Genomic DNA, 16,313 nt, shown 5'->3' on the forward strand with positions numbered 1-16,313 from the left:
AATATTTGACATTAAAATTGAAATGATAGGTGAATTTAAACATTTTGAATGTATTATTATAAACTACCTTTCAATGGTGTCAATTATATAAAAGTTCCATTAAATGTTTTGCATTTAATGTCTTTGTGAATATTGCATTTTCTTGCCTTTTGCCTGACATTTAATTTCATATCAGCACTACTTTTATGTGCCATTGGAGGTCTTTCATTTTTTATAATATTCCTGGTCATAAATAAAATATAAATGGCATAAGCATTACCCAGTCTAGATTTTGGTAAATTGTTTAGTTGCTTTAATTTACCCAAAACTATTAATATGCATGTATGTAAATTTTTAATAAAATTTAATGTCTTAATGTCAAACTGTCATACAAATGTAATATATTGCTATAGTATTTTCATCCTGTTTTTCTTATTTAATACATTCTCTTTTATTGAAAAGGTTAACAGTTTCTAGCACTATCATACATAAGGAAAGGTCACTTATAGAAATAACTTGAATTTCCTACTTCAAAATAATGGTTTGTCACTTTTATTTTTAGACGTAATTTCATTTTTGTATCAGCAGGGAGCCTAGAAGAACATTTTTGTTAGCTTCAAATATATGAATATTTTTAATATGGCATTTAAAAGTAAGAACGAATAGAAAAATCTTGGCCAATTTGTTTCTCTTTTTTGTTGTTGCTTGAGATAATTCTTAATATATTGCAATCTTGATTTTGTCATCAGTTTTCAATAGGAAGGTGCACAATTCTTAGTTTTCTTACCATTAATATATTCCTATTATTTAGGAAAACATAATAATTCACTTAAACTAAGTTTTAGCCCCCAAATTAAGTGTGTGTGTGTGTGTGTGTGTGTGTGTATATATATATATATATATATATATATATATATATATATATATATATATATATATAGTCTTATAAGGAGCATATCATGCTATTAACTATAATGAATTTCTTTGTCTTTTGAGTTAAATTATCAATTCTAATTTTCTTCAGCTCATGGCCTAACAGTTTGAATGGTAAATTTTTAACATTTCGATCTTACCTTTGGACATTTTGCCCAGTATAAAATTGAGGTGGTTCCTATGAAACATATTTTCTTCCTAACTAAACTTTGAATGAGCATAAACATATTGTACCAACATGTACTTCTGGGCTGCTTTCCTTCCCACCAGTTAATCTCAGTATCATGATATATCAACACTTCTCTGTAATAACACTCTAAAGTCAAATGGGGATTTATGAAAATGGGGATTGTGTAAAATGAAAAACAGAGATCCGGTGCATTCATTGGGTTACCGCTCTGGGCCTGCAATAGTCTTCCTGTGTTAGTGTTTTAGGAAACACAGCGATATGAATTTTAGAATAAAGCCCCTCCACTTTGTGGAAACCTGTTGATACTACAAAGCATAAAGATATTTAAAAAGTAACTAATAAAGTACCTTTGAAAATGTGAAAGATGGAGTGCTTAGTAGATAAAAGATTCATCTATTCCTAGAAATCCAAACGCCATAGTGAAAAAGCAGCAATTTAAGATCATTCATGCGGGCTGAAAGGATGGAAAATTGCAGTGTCTCTACTAAGCTAAGAGGTTTCTCCTGGCAGACAGCTCTCAAAGAGCCAAGTGGTGTTTGTATTGATGTGTTAACTCTTGACACCCTCAAAGCCCTCTCAGGCCGGAGTAAACCACACATAGTAGGGAGTAGAACAGGATGGACCAAAGGGTTTTTATAGCTGAAGACAAGTCAGAAGCAGGTTGAATGTGAACAGTCGCTTTCAAGTTCTAAGCAGAGTTGTTTTGTTGTTTGTCCCCTTAGCAGTGGGAGGAAAGAGGAATGTTGCCAGTGTTGCTAAGAAGAGATCTAAAGTGGAGGCTGTGGTCTTTTCCTCACAGCAATGTTCTTGGAAGCAATTCGCCCTTATTCAACACCACAGTGCTGGGCAGCAGTGATGCCTGCCAGGGCCCTGTGGAGAGCAAACAACAGGATCCCCGAGGTCCTGGAGTCAGAGCAGCCCTTAGACATCTAAGCTTCAAGATACGGACTTTCAGATTGAAAGGCAGAGACTCCCAGTACTTCTGGTCACATTTGTGACATGTAACTTGGGATAAATAAGCCAATAAGATCTCTGAATTTGTTAACATCCTGCCAGCTTGGGGACTTTTAAAGAGTCTGAGGGTTATAATTTTTAAAAGAATAGGTTTGGGAATTTGACAGGTCAGTTGTGATACTCCAGCGGCTTGCACTTACTAGCTGTGAAAACTCAGGGAAATGACTTAACCTGTAAGCCTCAGATACCTCATCTGTAAAATGGGAATAATATTAGTCAGATTATTTCATTACTAGAGGCCCAGAGCATGAATTCATGCACTGATGGGGTGTCTTGGTGTGGCCTGCAGGGATCGGGCTGAAACCAGCAGTCCAGCACTGCCTGCCACTCCTGCTCATCCCAGCCCTGCTGTGCTTGCCACTCTGTAGGCTCACTGCCGCTCTGCTGTAGTTTCCGGGCGCAGCGGCCAGTCATGAGGCCTGTGCCAGTCAGTCAGCTGAGCAGTGCTCCGGCTGTGGGAGCGCACTGATCACCAGGGGGCAGCTCCTGTGTTGAGAGTCTGCCCCCTGGTGGTCAGTGTGCATCATAGCGATCAGTCAACTGGTCAAACGGTCAAATAGTCAAAGGGTCAACCAGTCGCTTAAGCATATATATATATATATATATATATATATATATATATATATATATATATATATATATGTAACATAATGTAAGTAAAGCCCAAGCATTATAGTGGATCCTGCCTCATTTTAAGGGTTCAATAAATTATCTATTAGCATGTAATTCTGGATAACATATCATGGGAATGCTGTTACTTTTATGTATCCAAATCTAAGTGTAAGAAATAATAAGGGAGACTCATAGATTTCTCTGACTGGATAGAGGAAAGTTTCTTCCCAACATGGAAATCTGGGACTACAAAGAAAGATAAATTAGAAAAAATAGAATTAAAGGCAAACCCTTCAGCTGAGACTAACAGCCTTATACATAAGCAAGTGAGATCAGCCAGAGGCTGATGGGATTTGAGAAGACCCTGCAGATGCCTGTCTTTGCCTTGACTGCAGGGAAGTCCAGAACGGCATGAAAACTCAGTTATAGTGGCTTCCTTTTTCTGGACTATCAGAATTGTGTACTACTCTGCTCTTCTTTATTATTTTATTTTATTTTATTTTATTTTATTTTATTTTATTTTTGGTTTCATTTATCTCGTGTGTGTGCATTTCTAACGTAAACCACTTCAAATACTCTGAAGGTGGAAAGGATGTAAATAATTGTAGAAGTAGATAAATATAGTACTTCTACCGATTTTACTATAAATGGAAATGATGACTACATACCCTCCCCACCCCCCAAAAAAGAGAGATATTCTAGGATCTAGGTAGAATCAAAACACCAAAAGGACCAGGAAAGGAGTCCATGCAGGAACCGGACCTGTTTGCACATCCCAAAGTATATGTTGGTGAGACTTCAACTTGAATGATACATACTCTGAATAAAACTAAATGTTCAAACTACCTGATGAGGAAACACAGAGTATACTCTATTGTTTTAGTTCATTTAAATTAATTATCCTGTTTGCCAAATCATAAATTAAAATACATCATCTAATACTGAAAAACATTACCATAAATACAGGAACCCAGGTGGGCCCAATTAACGATTCACTTAGAGTGCGTTATACACAGTAATTGCAATTGCACACAGGTACCTAAAGAAAGGCGGCCCACTCAGGGAACTGGCCAGGTGGTCATACATATGCAAGCAATATAAAACAAATTTACACAAACCTGCTGGATTTCATCAAATAATTTTCCCTCAAATGGTTTTTGACTGCATTTTGCAATTTATAGCTCATTAATTTGGCATGCTATAAGGGTACCCTTTTACATATCATTTAGAATCAAGGTAACTCAGGCCCCAGAGTAAAGTGAGTTTTATACTCTCCAACTTTATTATCTGCTAAATTCAATGTGCTATTGAATTTAAGAGTAGGCTTTGTCTAATTTTTTTCTAAAAATGAAACACAAATAATAGGTTCCCTTTACTTTATATACACTCTAATTTCAATTAGTGAAGCATGAACAACAAATAATTATTGTCATTTCTTGTATGCAGTTGACACACAGCATTGCAATTAAATAAGAAAGTCTTAATGCATTTACAGACACTATAGCAATTGCCAGGGCCATTTCACAAAACCAGATGGAAAAAAATCTCATTATACAGGAAAATTAAGTCAGGGAATAGAGTCTTCTGAATTACTGTTTTTATAGTTTTATCTTTTGCCCTGCTTTCAAATTGAGGCCATTAAAGCTTTCAACAACAGAAATGGATTCCACAAATATGGGCTTTATTTGTACAAACTAGGTTCATACTGAAAAATGTATGTCAACCCTTTTTAGGCTATAAGGAATAGTCAAATTTAGATTTAAAAATTCCTCTGGGCATTCATATAGTTCACTGGTACAGCATCTAAAGTACCGTGCACGAAGGTGCATAATGAATACCTTTCGATGATGCACTGACATTTCTAAGAAAGCATTTGCCTCAAATCAATCTGCTCAAACCAGCAAATGAGTTGACATTCAAAGCTTTAGGAAATGCTATATGAATATTTTTTCCCATAGTACAGTAAAGATTCGATCATAGAACTGTCATAGGAAATTGAGAACCTGCCTTCTGTTTTAAAGTTAATCTACCAGATCCATTTATTTATTTAACTTATAAAATGAATTGTTCTAGTAGGAAAGTCTTTAGATGTATTCCTAATTCTAATAAGATCTACACTGTTTGAGTTAAAATACTATTGATATCATCATAGTCAATAAATCAAGTCAACCACTTATGACAAACATGTCTTTCTACAACAAACATTTATAACTCATAATTATCATTAATTCCTAGAACTATTAAACTGAACTCTTCAGCATTATGGAAAAGCTTTTTTTTTTGTTATTGTTGTTTTGTTTTCTGGACTTAGACTAACATGAAATTGAACTCTGCAACAAAAATATATAGAATTGGTGGTAGTAAGTCAAATGCAATAATAACATTGTATATAACACTAGAGGCCCGGTGCACAAAATTCGTGCACGGGGGCGGGGATTACCTCAGCCCAGCCTGCATCCTCTTGCAATCCAGGAGCACTGTCTCCTAACTGCTTGCCTGCCTGCTCACACCTAACCATTCACCTGCCTGCCCCATTGCCCCTAACCACTCTACATGCCTGCCTGATCACCCCTAACCATTCACCTGCTTGCCTGATCACCCCTAACCACCTCTGCCTTGGCCACCGCTGCCTCAGCTTCATCCAGAATGACATCCGGAAGGTCGTTCAGCTGTCTGGTCTAATTAGCATCTTATACTTTTATTATTATAGATTAGCCAGACTTTCCTTTCGTCTATCTGAACGTTAGCTAATGATTAATAGATATTTCCCACTCTTAAAAGTGCTTGAGTACACCACTGCATTTCCCATTATCTCCAGGTCTTGTTATTGAAACTTAAGTCTCCTAGTCATAATTTGATTTATTCAAAGCTATACTTTAAAACTGTAAGTTCCAGCCTGTCTGGCATGGCTAGTTGAGCATTTACTTATGAACTGGGAGTTCACGGTTTGATTCCTGTCAGGGCATATGACTGAGTTGCAGTCTTGATCCCCAGTGTATGGTGTTCAAGAGGCAGCCAATCAATGATTCTCTCTTAATCATGAATGTCTCTGTCTCTTTCTCCCTCTCCCTTCCTCTCTGAAATAAATAAAAATATATTTTAAAAAATAAAATAAAATTGTAAGCCCCATATATTTCCGATTTCTTAAACTCTATAAAATTCTGGAGTGATCCTTTATTAGTGAATCAATTAAATGTGTTAGATGCTGTTATAGGCACCTTCAATAATTTATGTCATTATTTCCATTTTACAAATGTGGAATCTAAGCATAAAGTATTAAATAACTGGTATATATTCTATAGCAGAGCAAGAATTCCAATTACGTAGTCTGACTATAGAATCCACTAATTTAGATATTGATAAGACCAGGTTATTACATAACAAACTTCCTTATTATAACTGCTGAGCAAGAAAATAATAGTACTATGATTATATTTTTAAATAGCATTAGTAATATATAACATGTTAAAATTTTTTTGTAAGATGTATTTACCATCTAAAATATTTGCTATCCATTGTGTTAGGCTGTTCTGCAGCAGCTAGAGATTGTACTTCACAAATTAAAATGTTAGCTGTTTTCAGTATTCATCTTTTGTTTTTGTAAAATTTATATTGTTTCACCCAGTAAAAATAGTGAAAAAAGGCATTCAAAGTATCAATTTATTTTTAGATGAATCATATGCTCAGTAAGAATACAAAGTTTTTTTATTGTTGATTTAAGCCTATAATAGCCTAGAAAAAAATGCCTTTTAGTTCAATTAGTATCTGCTTTTTTCCTTATAAAGGGGTAAGTGTAAGTAGTCTTTCCTTATTCATGGTTTTGCTTACCTGTCATCAACTGTGATCTGAAAATATTAAAAATTTCAGAAATAAACAATTCATGAGTTTTAAACTGTGTGGCTTTCTGAGTGGAGTGGTGAAATCTGATGGCTGTCTGTTTTGTCCTTCCTGAGAGTGAATCTTCCCTTTGTCCAGGCTCCCCAAGCTGTAGGTGCTCCCCTCCTGTTAGTCACTTTGTAGCTGTCTCAGTAATCAGATGGACTATCCTGGCATTGCAGTGCTTGTGTTCAAGTAACCTTTATTTTCCATAGCAATGGCTCCGAAGTGCAAGAGTAGTGATGCAGGCAAGTTGCATATACCAAATAGAAGGTGTCAACAGCTTCCTTTAAGTGAAATTATGAAAGTTCTTGACTTAAGGAAAGAAAAAAATTGAAACTGCTAAAGTTGCTAAAATCCACATTAAGAATGAATATTCTATTTGTGACATTGTGAAGAAGGAAAAAGAAATCTGTGCTAGTTTTTCCATTGTACCTCAAAACTGCAAAAGTAATGACCACAGTGAATGATAAGTACTTAGTTAAGATGGAAAAGGCACTAAATTTGTGGATGGAAATGTTTTGGGAAATTTGTCAGAAATTAAATTTTTGAGAGACAGATGACATTCACATATCTTTTATTACAGTATATTGTTATAATTATTCTGTAAGCATTAGTTGTTGTTAATCTCCTACTGTGGCAATTTATAAATCAAACTTTATCATAGGAATGAAGACTATAGACACACACACACACCGAGTGGCCAGATTATTATGAACACCTGACGTTTGTAGGCAAGCTAGCTATAATTTTGTGCTGAAGTTGCTAGAAGGCCAGACCATTATAAACAGGGAAGCAGGTTGTTTACTACAACAGTAGAGTGATTTTTTTTCTGAAGATATGGGTAAACAATGTGATTTAACAGCCTTTGAACGTGGGATATATATACTGATTGGCCAGATTATTATGACCACCCCATTGTTACTTCGTTGGGCCTACTTTTGCCTTCAATATTGCGGTGATTCTTCTTGGCATTGACTCCACGAGATGTTGAAAGGTGATGTGAGGAATCTGACACCATGCCTGATGAATAGCACTGTCCAATTCTGTGAGATTTGATGGTTGTAGAACCAGCTGCCTGATGGTTCTTTTAACTTCATTTCACAAATGCCCAATTGGATTGAGATCTGGTGATTGTGGGGGCCACCTAAGCAAAGTAAAGTCTCCCTCGTGTTCTTAAAACCACTCCTGCACAAAATGAGCACCGTGGCATGGTGCATTTGTCTTGTTGGAAGAAGCCATCTCCATTGGGATACGCCAACAACATGATAGGATGAACTTGATCAGCAATGATACTTAGGCATGTTGTGTTATTCAGACATTATTCCTCATGAAGTAAAGGGCCCAAATCATGCCAGGGGAACATGCCCCAAACCATAACACTGCCCCCACCAGCTTGAAGGGTTGTACTCATGCATGTGGGGTACATGCTTTCATGCTGTTTCTGCCAAGTTCTCACTCTGCCATCTGCATGATGCAACTGGAAACGTGATTCATCGGATCACATGACTTTTTTCCAGTGCTTGACTGTCCAATCCTTGTGTTTCTGTACGAATTGGAGATGTTTTATCATGGTAACTGCAGACAACAAAGGTGTTCGAACAGGCCTTTGGCTGTTTTGCTGATACTTGCTCCATGGTTACAATCGCCAACAATCATCCCATGTTCAAAGGCTGTTAAATCGCGTTGTTTACCCATATCTTCAAAAAAAAAGAGTCACTTCTACTGTCATGGTAAACAATATTCTTCCCTATTTATAATGGTCTGGCCCTCTAGCAATTTCAGCTCGAAATTATGACTAATTTGCCTAAAAACGTTAGGTAGTCATAATAATCTGGCCACTCAGTGTATATATGGTATTATACTATCTGAGGTTTCAGGTATCCATGGGGTGTCTTAGAACTACTCTCTGTAAATAAGGGGGAACTATTCTCTACAAAAAGTAAATGTTTTAGTATATTGAATTTTAAAAACAATTCAGCCCTTGGCGTGGGTCTGGGTGGGAAGGAATCCAACCTAAATGAATAAGATGTGTTGAAAACATGGAGAATATATTCAACTTTTCCTAAAAATTGCTCTTTATAGAAAAGACCAGTGGCATAATATAGACACTAAGGATGTTATGGATATTCTTATTTAAAGAAATGCCACAAGTTTCTATGACCTGCCCTATGCCAAAGTACTTGTCTTTTAGAGAAAGATTCATGGGGTAGATTCAAAATCTTTTTTTAAATTACTCATGTGGAGTAGCTGTAAAGTATTATGACAGTATAAATTAAATGAATCTTGTGAGTCAGTAATAGAAAATATATGGTCAAATGGCATAATATATGATATTTAAGACATGCTGATTTTGCTGAAGATTTCTTTTTATAATATTTTCATTACAGTTGGGAATTAAAATGTTCTGGTAAAAGAAATGTGATATGTCCTTTACCATTCTCACAGGACACAGGTATTTTAAAGAACGCTACATTCTTTGTGGGACTTATGGAATAATTTGTTCTCACTCAAAATTGAATATGTTATCAAAGTTTTATTTGCTTAGTAGTTTATCACTCAGTTTTATTTTTAGATGGATTGATGGATTAAATGAAACAAAACTGTGAGGTCAGAGGTTTATATTTTTGTAAGAGCTATCCTATTTTCCTTAAAAGCAAGACAATTTGAAACAAATGTGGATATGTATTTTTAAACTAATAAGTAGTTAAAATACTTTATTGTACATGTTATCACATACTTATTTCCTTGGTAATTTTCCTGAAATACTTGGATTTTGTTACATCGAGTGGCTCTATTCACCTTTGATTCAGATGCTGCTCTCCTGGAAGATAGAATTTAGTGAAAATTTACAAATGCATAATGAGTTCAAAGTGGTAGTAAGGATGTCAGGTAGATATCCATCATAATGAGGAGTTAATATCTGTATCTGCATTACATTCTAATTGATGGCTCTGTCTGATATTTGAAAAGCGTTAAATTGCTGATGTACATGTGATGGAATGCCTATTGTCAGGCTAGAAATGAAAACTCTGCCTCATCACTGCAGTTGTTTTCTGAGTGATTTGTAGAGAAGTGACTTTGAATGGTCATATTAGAGGTCAGAATTAGGGATCTCACATTTTAGTAGTAACTCCTATGTGTCAAGTCTTCCTTCAACATAAACTATGTTCTGTAATTCAATTTTTGAAAAAGCTTTAAGAGAAAGAGACTTGAGTCATTAAAGTTAGAGGAAAAAATCTAGAAAGCCACAGCGGGACTGTGTTTAAGTAAATTAATCAATAATACATGAACTGAGTGTTTAAAGAAATAATATCATAATTTCATGTCAAGATAACAGGAATTTATTGATGTTTAAGCCAAACAGGAAAAAAAAAAAAGAATGACTAGTGCTAGGAAATTGCAGTATTTTATAATGTATGTTTAAATTAGTTGAATTTTGGAATATTTAAAAATTCACCACCAACTTTTCCATCTCACATTTTTATAAAACTGCAGTTACCTTAAGATATATATATATATATATATATATATATATATATATATATATATATATACTATTATATATGTATGTGTGTGAGTGTACATGAATGTCATGCAACCTCTTCCTTTTCTCTACAATATCTTGCAGAATTATATAATTTCTTCTGCATTATTGTACTAATTTTTATTTCTTTCCAGCGATCTTTGGCAGTCCTCCTTTCGCTAATACTAGAAATGTCCCTTCTGACCCATGCAGCATTCAATGGATGTGTTAGGTTCACTGTCTCAATTAATTCTAATGACAACACGTTGAGATTTATATTATTATCACATACATTTCACAAAGGAATACCCTGTGTTGCAAAGACGTTAAACCTTTTGGCCAAGATCACCTTCCCTAGCTTTTCTCTAAATGTCTGGCTCATGTGCTGCATCTTTAGCCACAGCATACTACTCTGGTCTTTTCAGGTGTTCCACACACTATGCATTCTCATTATTCTGCCTGCTTATAGATTTCCCTTTGCCAGAATGCCCTCCTCTCTTTTGTCACAAGTACCTTCGAGTACTTGTGAAATCCCACTTGGGAAATCCTTTCTCAGCTTCTCTGTAGAATCAATCACCCCTGATTCTCCCTTCCATTTTGCATATTTTGACTTATTTGTTAATGTATTTGTTTCTCTGGGTGTAGTGTTCCTTTCTTGAGTAATAGGGACCTGTCACACTACCTGACATGCCTTAGATTTTCATCTTTATTGACTCACCTCTAGGTAAGTGGAAATCCTAGTTTGTAGGGTAGTAGAATGAGAATCTAGCCAGGATTACAATGTTTATTTTGTAAAGTTTAATATTTAATTATATTTGGATTTTTTTAAACATTCAGGATATTTTAATTCATGAGCTCCTGCCAGCCAGGATTGGAGCTGTGTATACACATAATTCTGTGCATGATGCCACTCCCTTTTATATAAACATTGTTTGTATCTTTTTCATTAGAGTTTATTTGTCAACCACTGGCTATTAGGCAATTGGATAATCAGTTGTCAGGTGAGCTCTGTTCTTTATCCACAGTGGAGCACATAGAATAATCATAAAACATAGTGAGAGATCTTAGATTCCAGCTGGGATGACATACCTAATACACGGAAAATTTTGTTATAAATTCTCTTAATCTGCAACCATAACACACAAGTGGGTTACTGAATACAGACTGAAGACCACTTGTAGTTAATTAGCCTAGTTATCCTAATACCTCTCTGCAGGATACTACAAACTGTCATCCAAGACTGTGTAGGGAGGAAAACCTCCATCTGCCATTTCTGTAGCAAGGTTATGAAACCAAACTCTCCAAGGCTAGCAGAGGGTGTTCGTTTGTCTGTTTTGGGGGGAATAGGTGCCATCCCAGACATTTATTTAAATTTCAATGAGTGAGGCCAATTCAAGTCACTAATTACATAACTCCAGGGAATACCATGGTCTTCTGTAGTAACCTTAAAATTCTCTAATCCTTTTGATTACTCATGACTATGTGATGTACTATATCTTGCTTCTTGTATTTCTATAGAGTTGATATATAGGCAGAGCGATTTCATTTAATATTAGCTTTGTCAATGTAAATCATTCAGGAGTCTTTTTTTTCTTTCCCCTTCACCTACCAAATAGCTTCTGCCCTTGTTTTTTTTTTTCTTTTCTTAATAATGATTTTGAAAATGAGTAAGCATAATATTTCCTTCATTGAATACATTACCCTCATGCAACTGTGTTATTCTCTTGAGCTTCAAAGGTAAATTTGTGTGTGTGTGTGTGTGTGTGTGTGTTCTCATAAGTTTTTCTACCAAGTACCATATACTTTTATTTTTAATAGTAGAGGCCCGGTGCACAAAAATTTGTGCACTCGGGGGGCATCCCTCAGCCCAGCCTGCCCCCTCTAACAGTCTGGGAGCCCTCACAGGATGTCTTACTGATGTCCCTGTGGGGAGCGGGCCTAATCCACAGTCTGGCCTCCCTCTGTGGAAGACAACTGGCCAATCAGGTATATAGATACTTTCTGAAGGCAGCACAGACCCCTTCCTTATTTCTTTCCTCTGTGGTTGGGGAATAGGGGACTAGAAGGTGGAGACAGAACTGTGGCCAGGCCTGGGGCTCTTGTAGGCAGCAGAAAGAAGGAGAGGGCTGGGGAAAGTCTAGACACAGTTTTCTTCAATTGTCCTCCCTTCCTCCGGGCCCCTTGCTCTGTTCTCCCCTTGTCGTGGTGGACACTTGGGCCTCGGACTGACAGGAGCCCAGCGATGGTGGAGTTCAGCCCCCTCACTTCTCAGCTGAACATACAACTGCCTCACATTCCAAGTGGAGCTGTTTTCAAGTGGCTAAAGTGCTGGCAATTCATGCCTCCCAGCCTTTCCCCTCTCAGGTTTCCTCCTTGTGTCAGTTGCAAATTTCACCGAGACACCGAAGCAACTCTGCCCTGGTACTTCTGCACTGGCCCCTGCCCGGGCCTGGCCGGGCACTCTTCCTTGAGGTCTCTGGGTCCACAGTCTGAGCTCAGGGAGGTCACCCAGAGCCCATTCCCCTGGACAGGTAGGGCAGGGGGGCTAGTTTGAAGAGGTGGAGGAAGATGGCAGAGTAAGAGTTGGTATGAACCAGCACCTGCTTAGCCAGACTTCCTAAGCTCCCCACCGAGTCCAGTCTGGGCCCCTTCCCCACACCAGGAGGATCCCAGTGCTCTCCTCCCTGTTCTCTCTCTCTCTCTCTCTCTCTCTCTCTCTCTCTCTCTCTTGGCCCTGTGTCTCCGGCGGGCGGGCTAGGGCTCAGGTGAGGCGATCAGTATCGTTTGCCTTTGTTGGTGGTTAATTTGCATATCACTCTGATCAGCCAATGGCGGGCATAGTGAAGGTATGGTCAATTACCATGTTGTCTATTATAAGTGTAGATAATATCTTCTTTTCCTAGAGTAACATCAATTGCAAAACATAATTAACTTATATGTGATTTTTCCATGGGGACAATGCATTTCTATGGATAATCACTAAAATTTTATGGACACATAATACAGTTTATTGTTTTATTTTTACCATGGGGTTTTTCTTTATTGTTTATTTTAAGAAGCAATACCTCTCTTGTTTTCACAGGTAAGAAGATGGCCTATCAAAAAGTCAATGCAGATCAAAGAGCTCCAGGACATTCACAGTACTTGGACAATGATGACCTTCAAGCCACTGCCCTTGACTTAGAGTGGGACATGGAAAAGGAACTAGAGGAGCCTGGTTTTGACCAGTTTCACCTAGATAGTGCAGAGAATCAGAACCTGGAGAGTTCAGAGACTGCAGACCTCAATCTTGATTCCATTCAACCAGCAACTTCACCCAAAGGCAGGTTTCAGCGACTTCAAGAAGAGCCTGACTATGCTACCCGCTATACAAGATCTGCACCAAAGAGCAACCACTGCACCTTTTGCCGCCTTTTAAAAATACTTTGTACAGCCATCATTTTGTTTATTTTTGGAATTTTAATAGGCTACTATGCACATAAAAATTGCCCTTCAAATGCTACATCTTCAGGAACACTTGATCATCAGTTATATCAAGAGATTCTCAAGACAATCCAAGCAGAAGATATTAAGAAGACTTTCAGGTAGGAAAAAAGAAATGGATGTTGGTGGGGGGGCATTTTCTGGAAAGATATTTTAGGGATTACTGCACAGGTGATTTTGCCATGGTGTAAGATTAACCTTGTAAGCTGAGAGCTATAACTTACTGGCACATTTTTCACAGAAGGGGGGGTCTACATTTTCAGACTTATGATATTATAATATAAATTAATGATGCTGCTTTATGAATTGATAACAAGAATTGTGGGTACTATGAAGACTAACAGACTTGAGCTAGTGCATTTTTCCATCTTGGGAAGTCCAGGTATGCCAAATTGAGATGCAAAGACTGCTGGATGTACATGTAATAAGAACTAAGACATTAACCATATGATTGAATTTTAATGACCCCAGAATAAAATAAACCTGTTTTTTGGAGCAGAAGTAACTGCCTCTTATGGTCAGGAGCACTGGTAGTATTTGGTCTTCTACATCCCTGAGCTTTCCAATGAGCACATTTTTATTGAAACACATTGGGTTCAGGCAATTCCAAAAACTCATCTTCCTCTTTAAGGTAAGTTGCCATTTAACTTGTCTTGCATAATATGTTGACTATGGCTATGTTATCTCCATACTGGATCTTATCACAGGAATTAGTTTTATTTAAATTGTAGAGATGGATTTCTCCCCTCTGTAAGGGGGAAACCCCTATATCCATCAGACCAACTAATGGCAATGAGAACCCTGTATTAATGGCTACCCAATCCTGCCAAAGAGTCCAAAATCTTTGCTACTTGTTAGCATCTACTGTATTGTTATGATCCTTCTTAAACTGACCTAAAATGAGGAACTCTCTGTTTCAGCTATCTAGAAATAAAACAATAATTTGCTCTAAGCTTAATTAAATCTATGCTCACTTACTTTAATATTCTTTAGCATAAGAAAGTAAACAGTCCTTCCCTAACCGGTTTGGCTCAGTGAATAGAGTGTCAGCCTGCGGACAGAATGGTCCCAGGTTCTATTCCAGTCGAGGGCATGTACCTTGGTTGCAGGCTTGATCCCCATTGGGCGTTGTGCAAGAGGCAGCTGATCGATGTTTCTCTCTCATTGATGTTTCTAATTCTCTATCCCTCTCCCTTCCTTGTTGTAAAAATCAATAAAATATATTTTTTTAAAAAAAGAAAGTAAACATTCCTGTAGCTTCTCTGCCCTCTTCTTTGAACTCAGACATTAGATTTGTTTGCTTGTTATAGTATCATTGTCTATCCTGTGCTCACAGCATCTTTATTCTTTTCACCCCTCCCTTTCGACATCTATCACTCAAGTTTACTTCCTTCTATTTAGGAACCATAATACTCCTTTTACCAAGTAGTAAAAGTTCCTGTTCAAGAAAGCTGACAACTTCATGTTCTCTCCGGTCTTAATGAGAGAAAAGCCAGACTAAAGAAAAGCTAGCTGTGGAGTTCATGGGAGACCCATGGACTGCTTTATGGTTATGAGAACACTAGAAAGACTCCTTTAAATAAGTAATTTTTCTTTCCTCAGATACCACCGCAATATATTTTTGCTGTTATCTTTTTGTGCAGATTCAAGTCTTGATGGTGATGCCATTGGCAACTGTTCTCCAGTCTCCAGCTATACTTTGTCACCATTTCTGTTCTTCCTCTGCCTTATATATTTATTTTTTTATCTCCGTCTTCTTTTCCTTTCATGTTTTCTTTTTTATTTCTCTTTGATTTCAGTAGTACAGGGATTGAGAGAAGGATGATCAGGATAAATGAAGAGGGCAATGAAACAACTGGCATTTTAATAGGAGAAAAAGATGTAAACATATAGCAAAACTGTACATAATTTGATACATGCAAATGATAACAGAATGAATTTAACAGTAGTGGTGTGATGGTTCCTATAGGAAGTTTTATCTATTCTATTATTGATCTATCCAGATAACAAGTGAACATTGTCATAAATTTAATCACAAAGGAAATACATAGATAAGATTTATTTAATTATGCATAGTATTTTCTTGCTCTAGATTTTAGACACAGCAACTCCTTCACTTAGGATTTCTCAGTGTTATGCAGAATTACATTAATTCTCTCAACTGACTGGATCAACTCACTGATGAGAAGTTACACTCTTTCAATCCTTAAGCATTTGGTCAGAGCCATAGTAGCACCCACTAATAGGATGAATGATGATTGATTATAGGAGGATCTTTGAATATAATGACCTTCTCAATTCTGACATCCTATGTAATAAAGAGGTGATATGCAAATCGACCACCACACCCTCGCAAAAGATGGCCACCCCCATGTGGACACAAGATGGCCACCACAAGATGGCTGGCAGGGGAGGGCAGTTGGAAATGACCAGGCCGGCAGGGGAGGGCAGTTGGGGGTAATCAGGCTGGCAGGGGAGCAGGTACGCATCGATCAGGCTGACAAGGGAGTGATTAAGGCAGTGGTTCTCAACCTTCTGGCCCTTTAAATACAGTTTCTCATGTTGTGACCCAACCATAAAATTATTTTCATTGCTACTTCATAACTGTAATGTTGCTACTGTTATGAATCATAATGTAAATATCTGATATGCAGGATGGTCTTAGGCGACCCCTATGAAAGGGTTGTTTGACTGCCAAAG

The 16,313-nt window shown here is 37.1% G+C and overlaps 1 protein-coding gene across 3 annotated transcripts in view; it reads left to right on the forward strand.

The window, feature by feature from the left end:
* The window catches only part of NAALADL2 (N-acetylated alpha-linked acidic dipeptidase like 2), a 1,191,965-nt gene that overhangs the window by 528,582 nt on the left and 647,070 nt on the right, over positions 1-16,313 (forward strand). For all 3 annotated transcript variants that reach the window (XM_059687069.1, XM_059687068.1, XM_059687067.1), the window contains one exon: positions 13,213-13,714. In XM_059687069.1, the coding sequence (XP_059543052.1) occupies positions 13,221-13,714 (494 nt within the window). In that variant the 5' untranslated portion in view covers positions 13,213-13,220. The remainder of the gene's footprint in view (positions 1-13,212; positions 13,715-16,313) is intronic.

This window comes from Myotis daubentonii, chromosome 3 (assembly GCF_963259705.1).
Source record: "Myotis daubentonii chromosome 3, mMyoDau2.1, whole genome shotgun sequence".
NCBI classification, from domain to species: Eukaryota; Metazoa; Chordata; class Mammalia; order Chiroptera; family Vespertilionidae; genus Myotis; species Myotis daubentonii.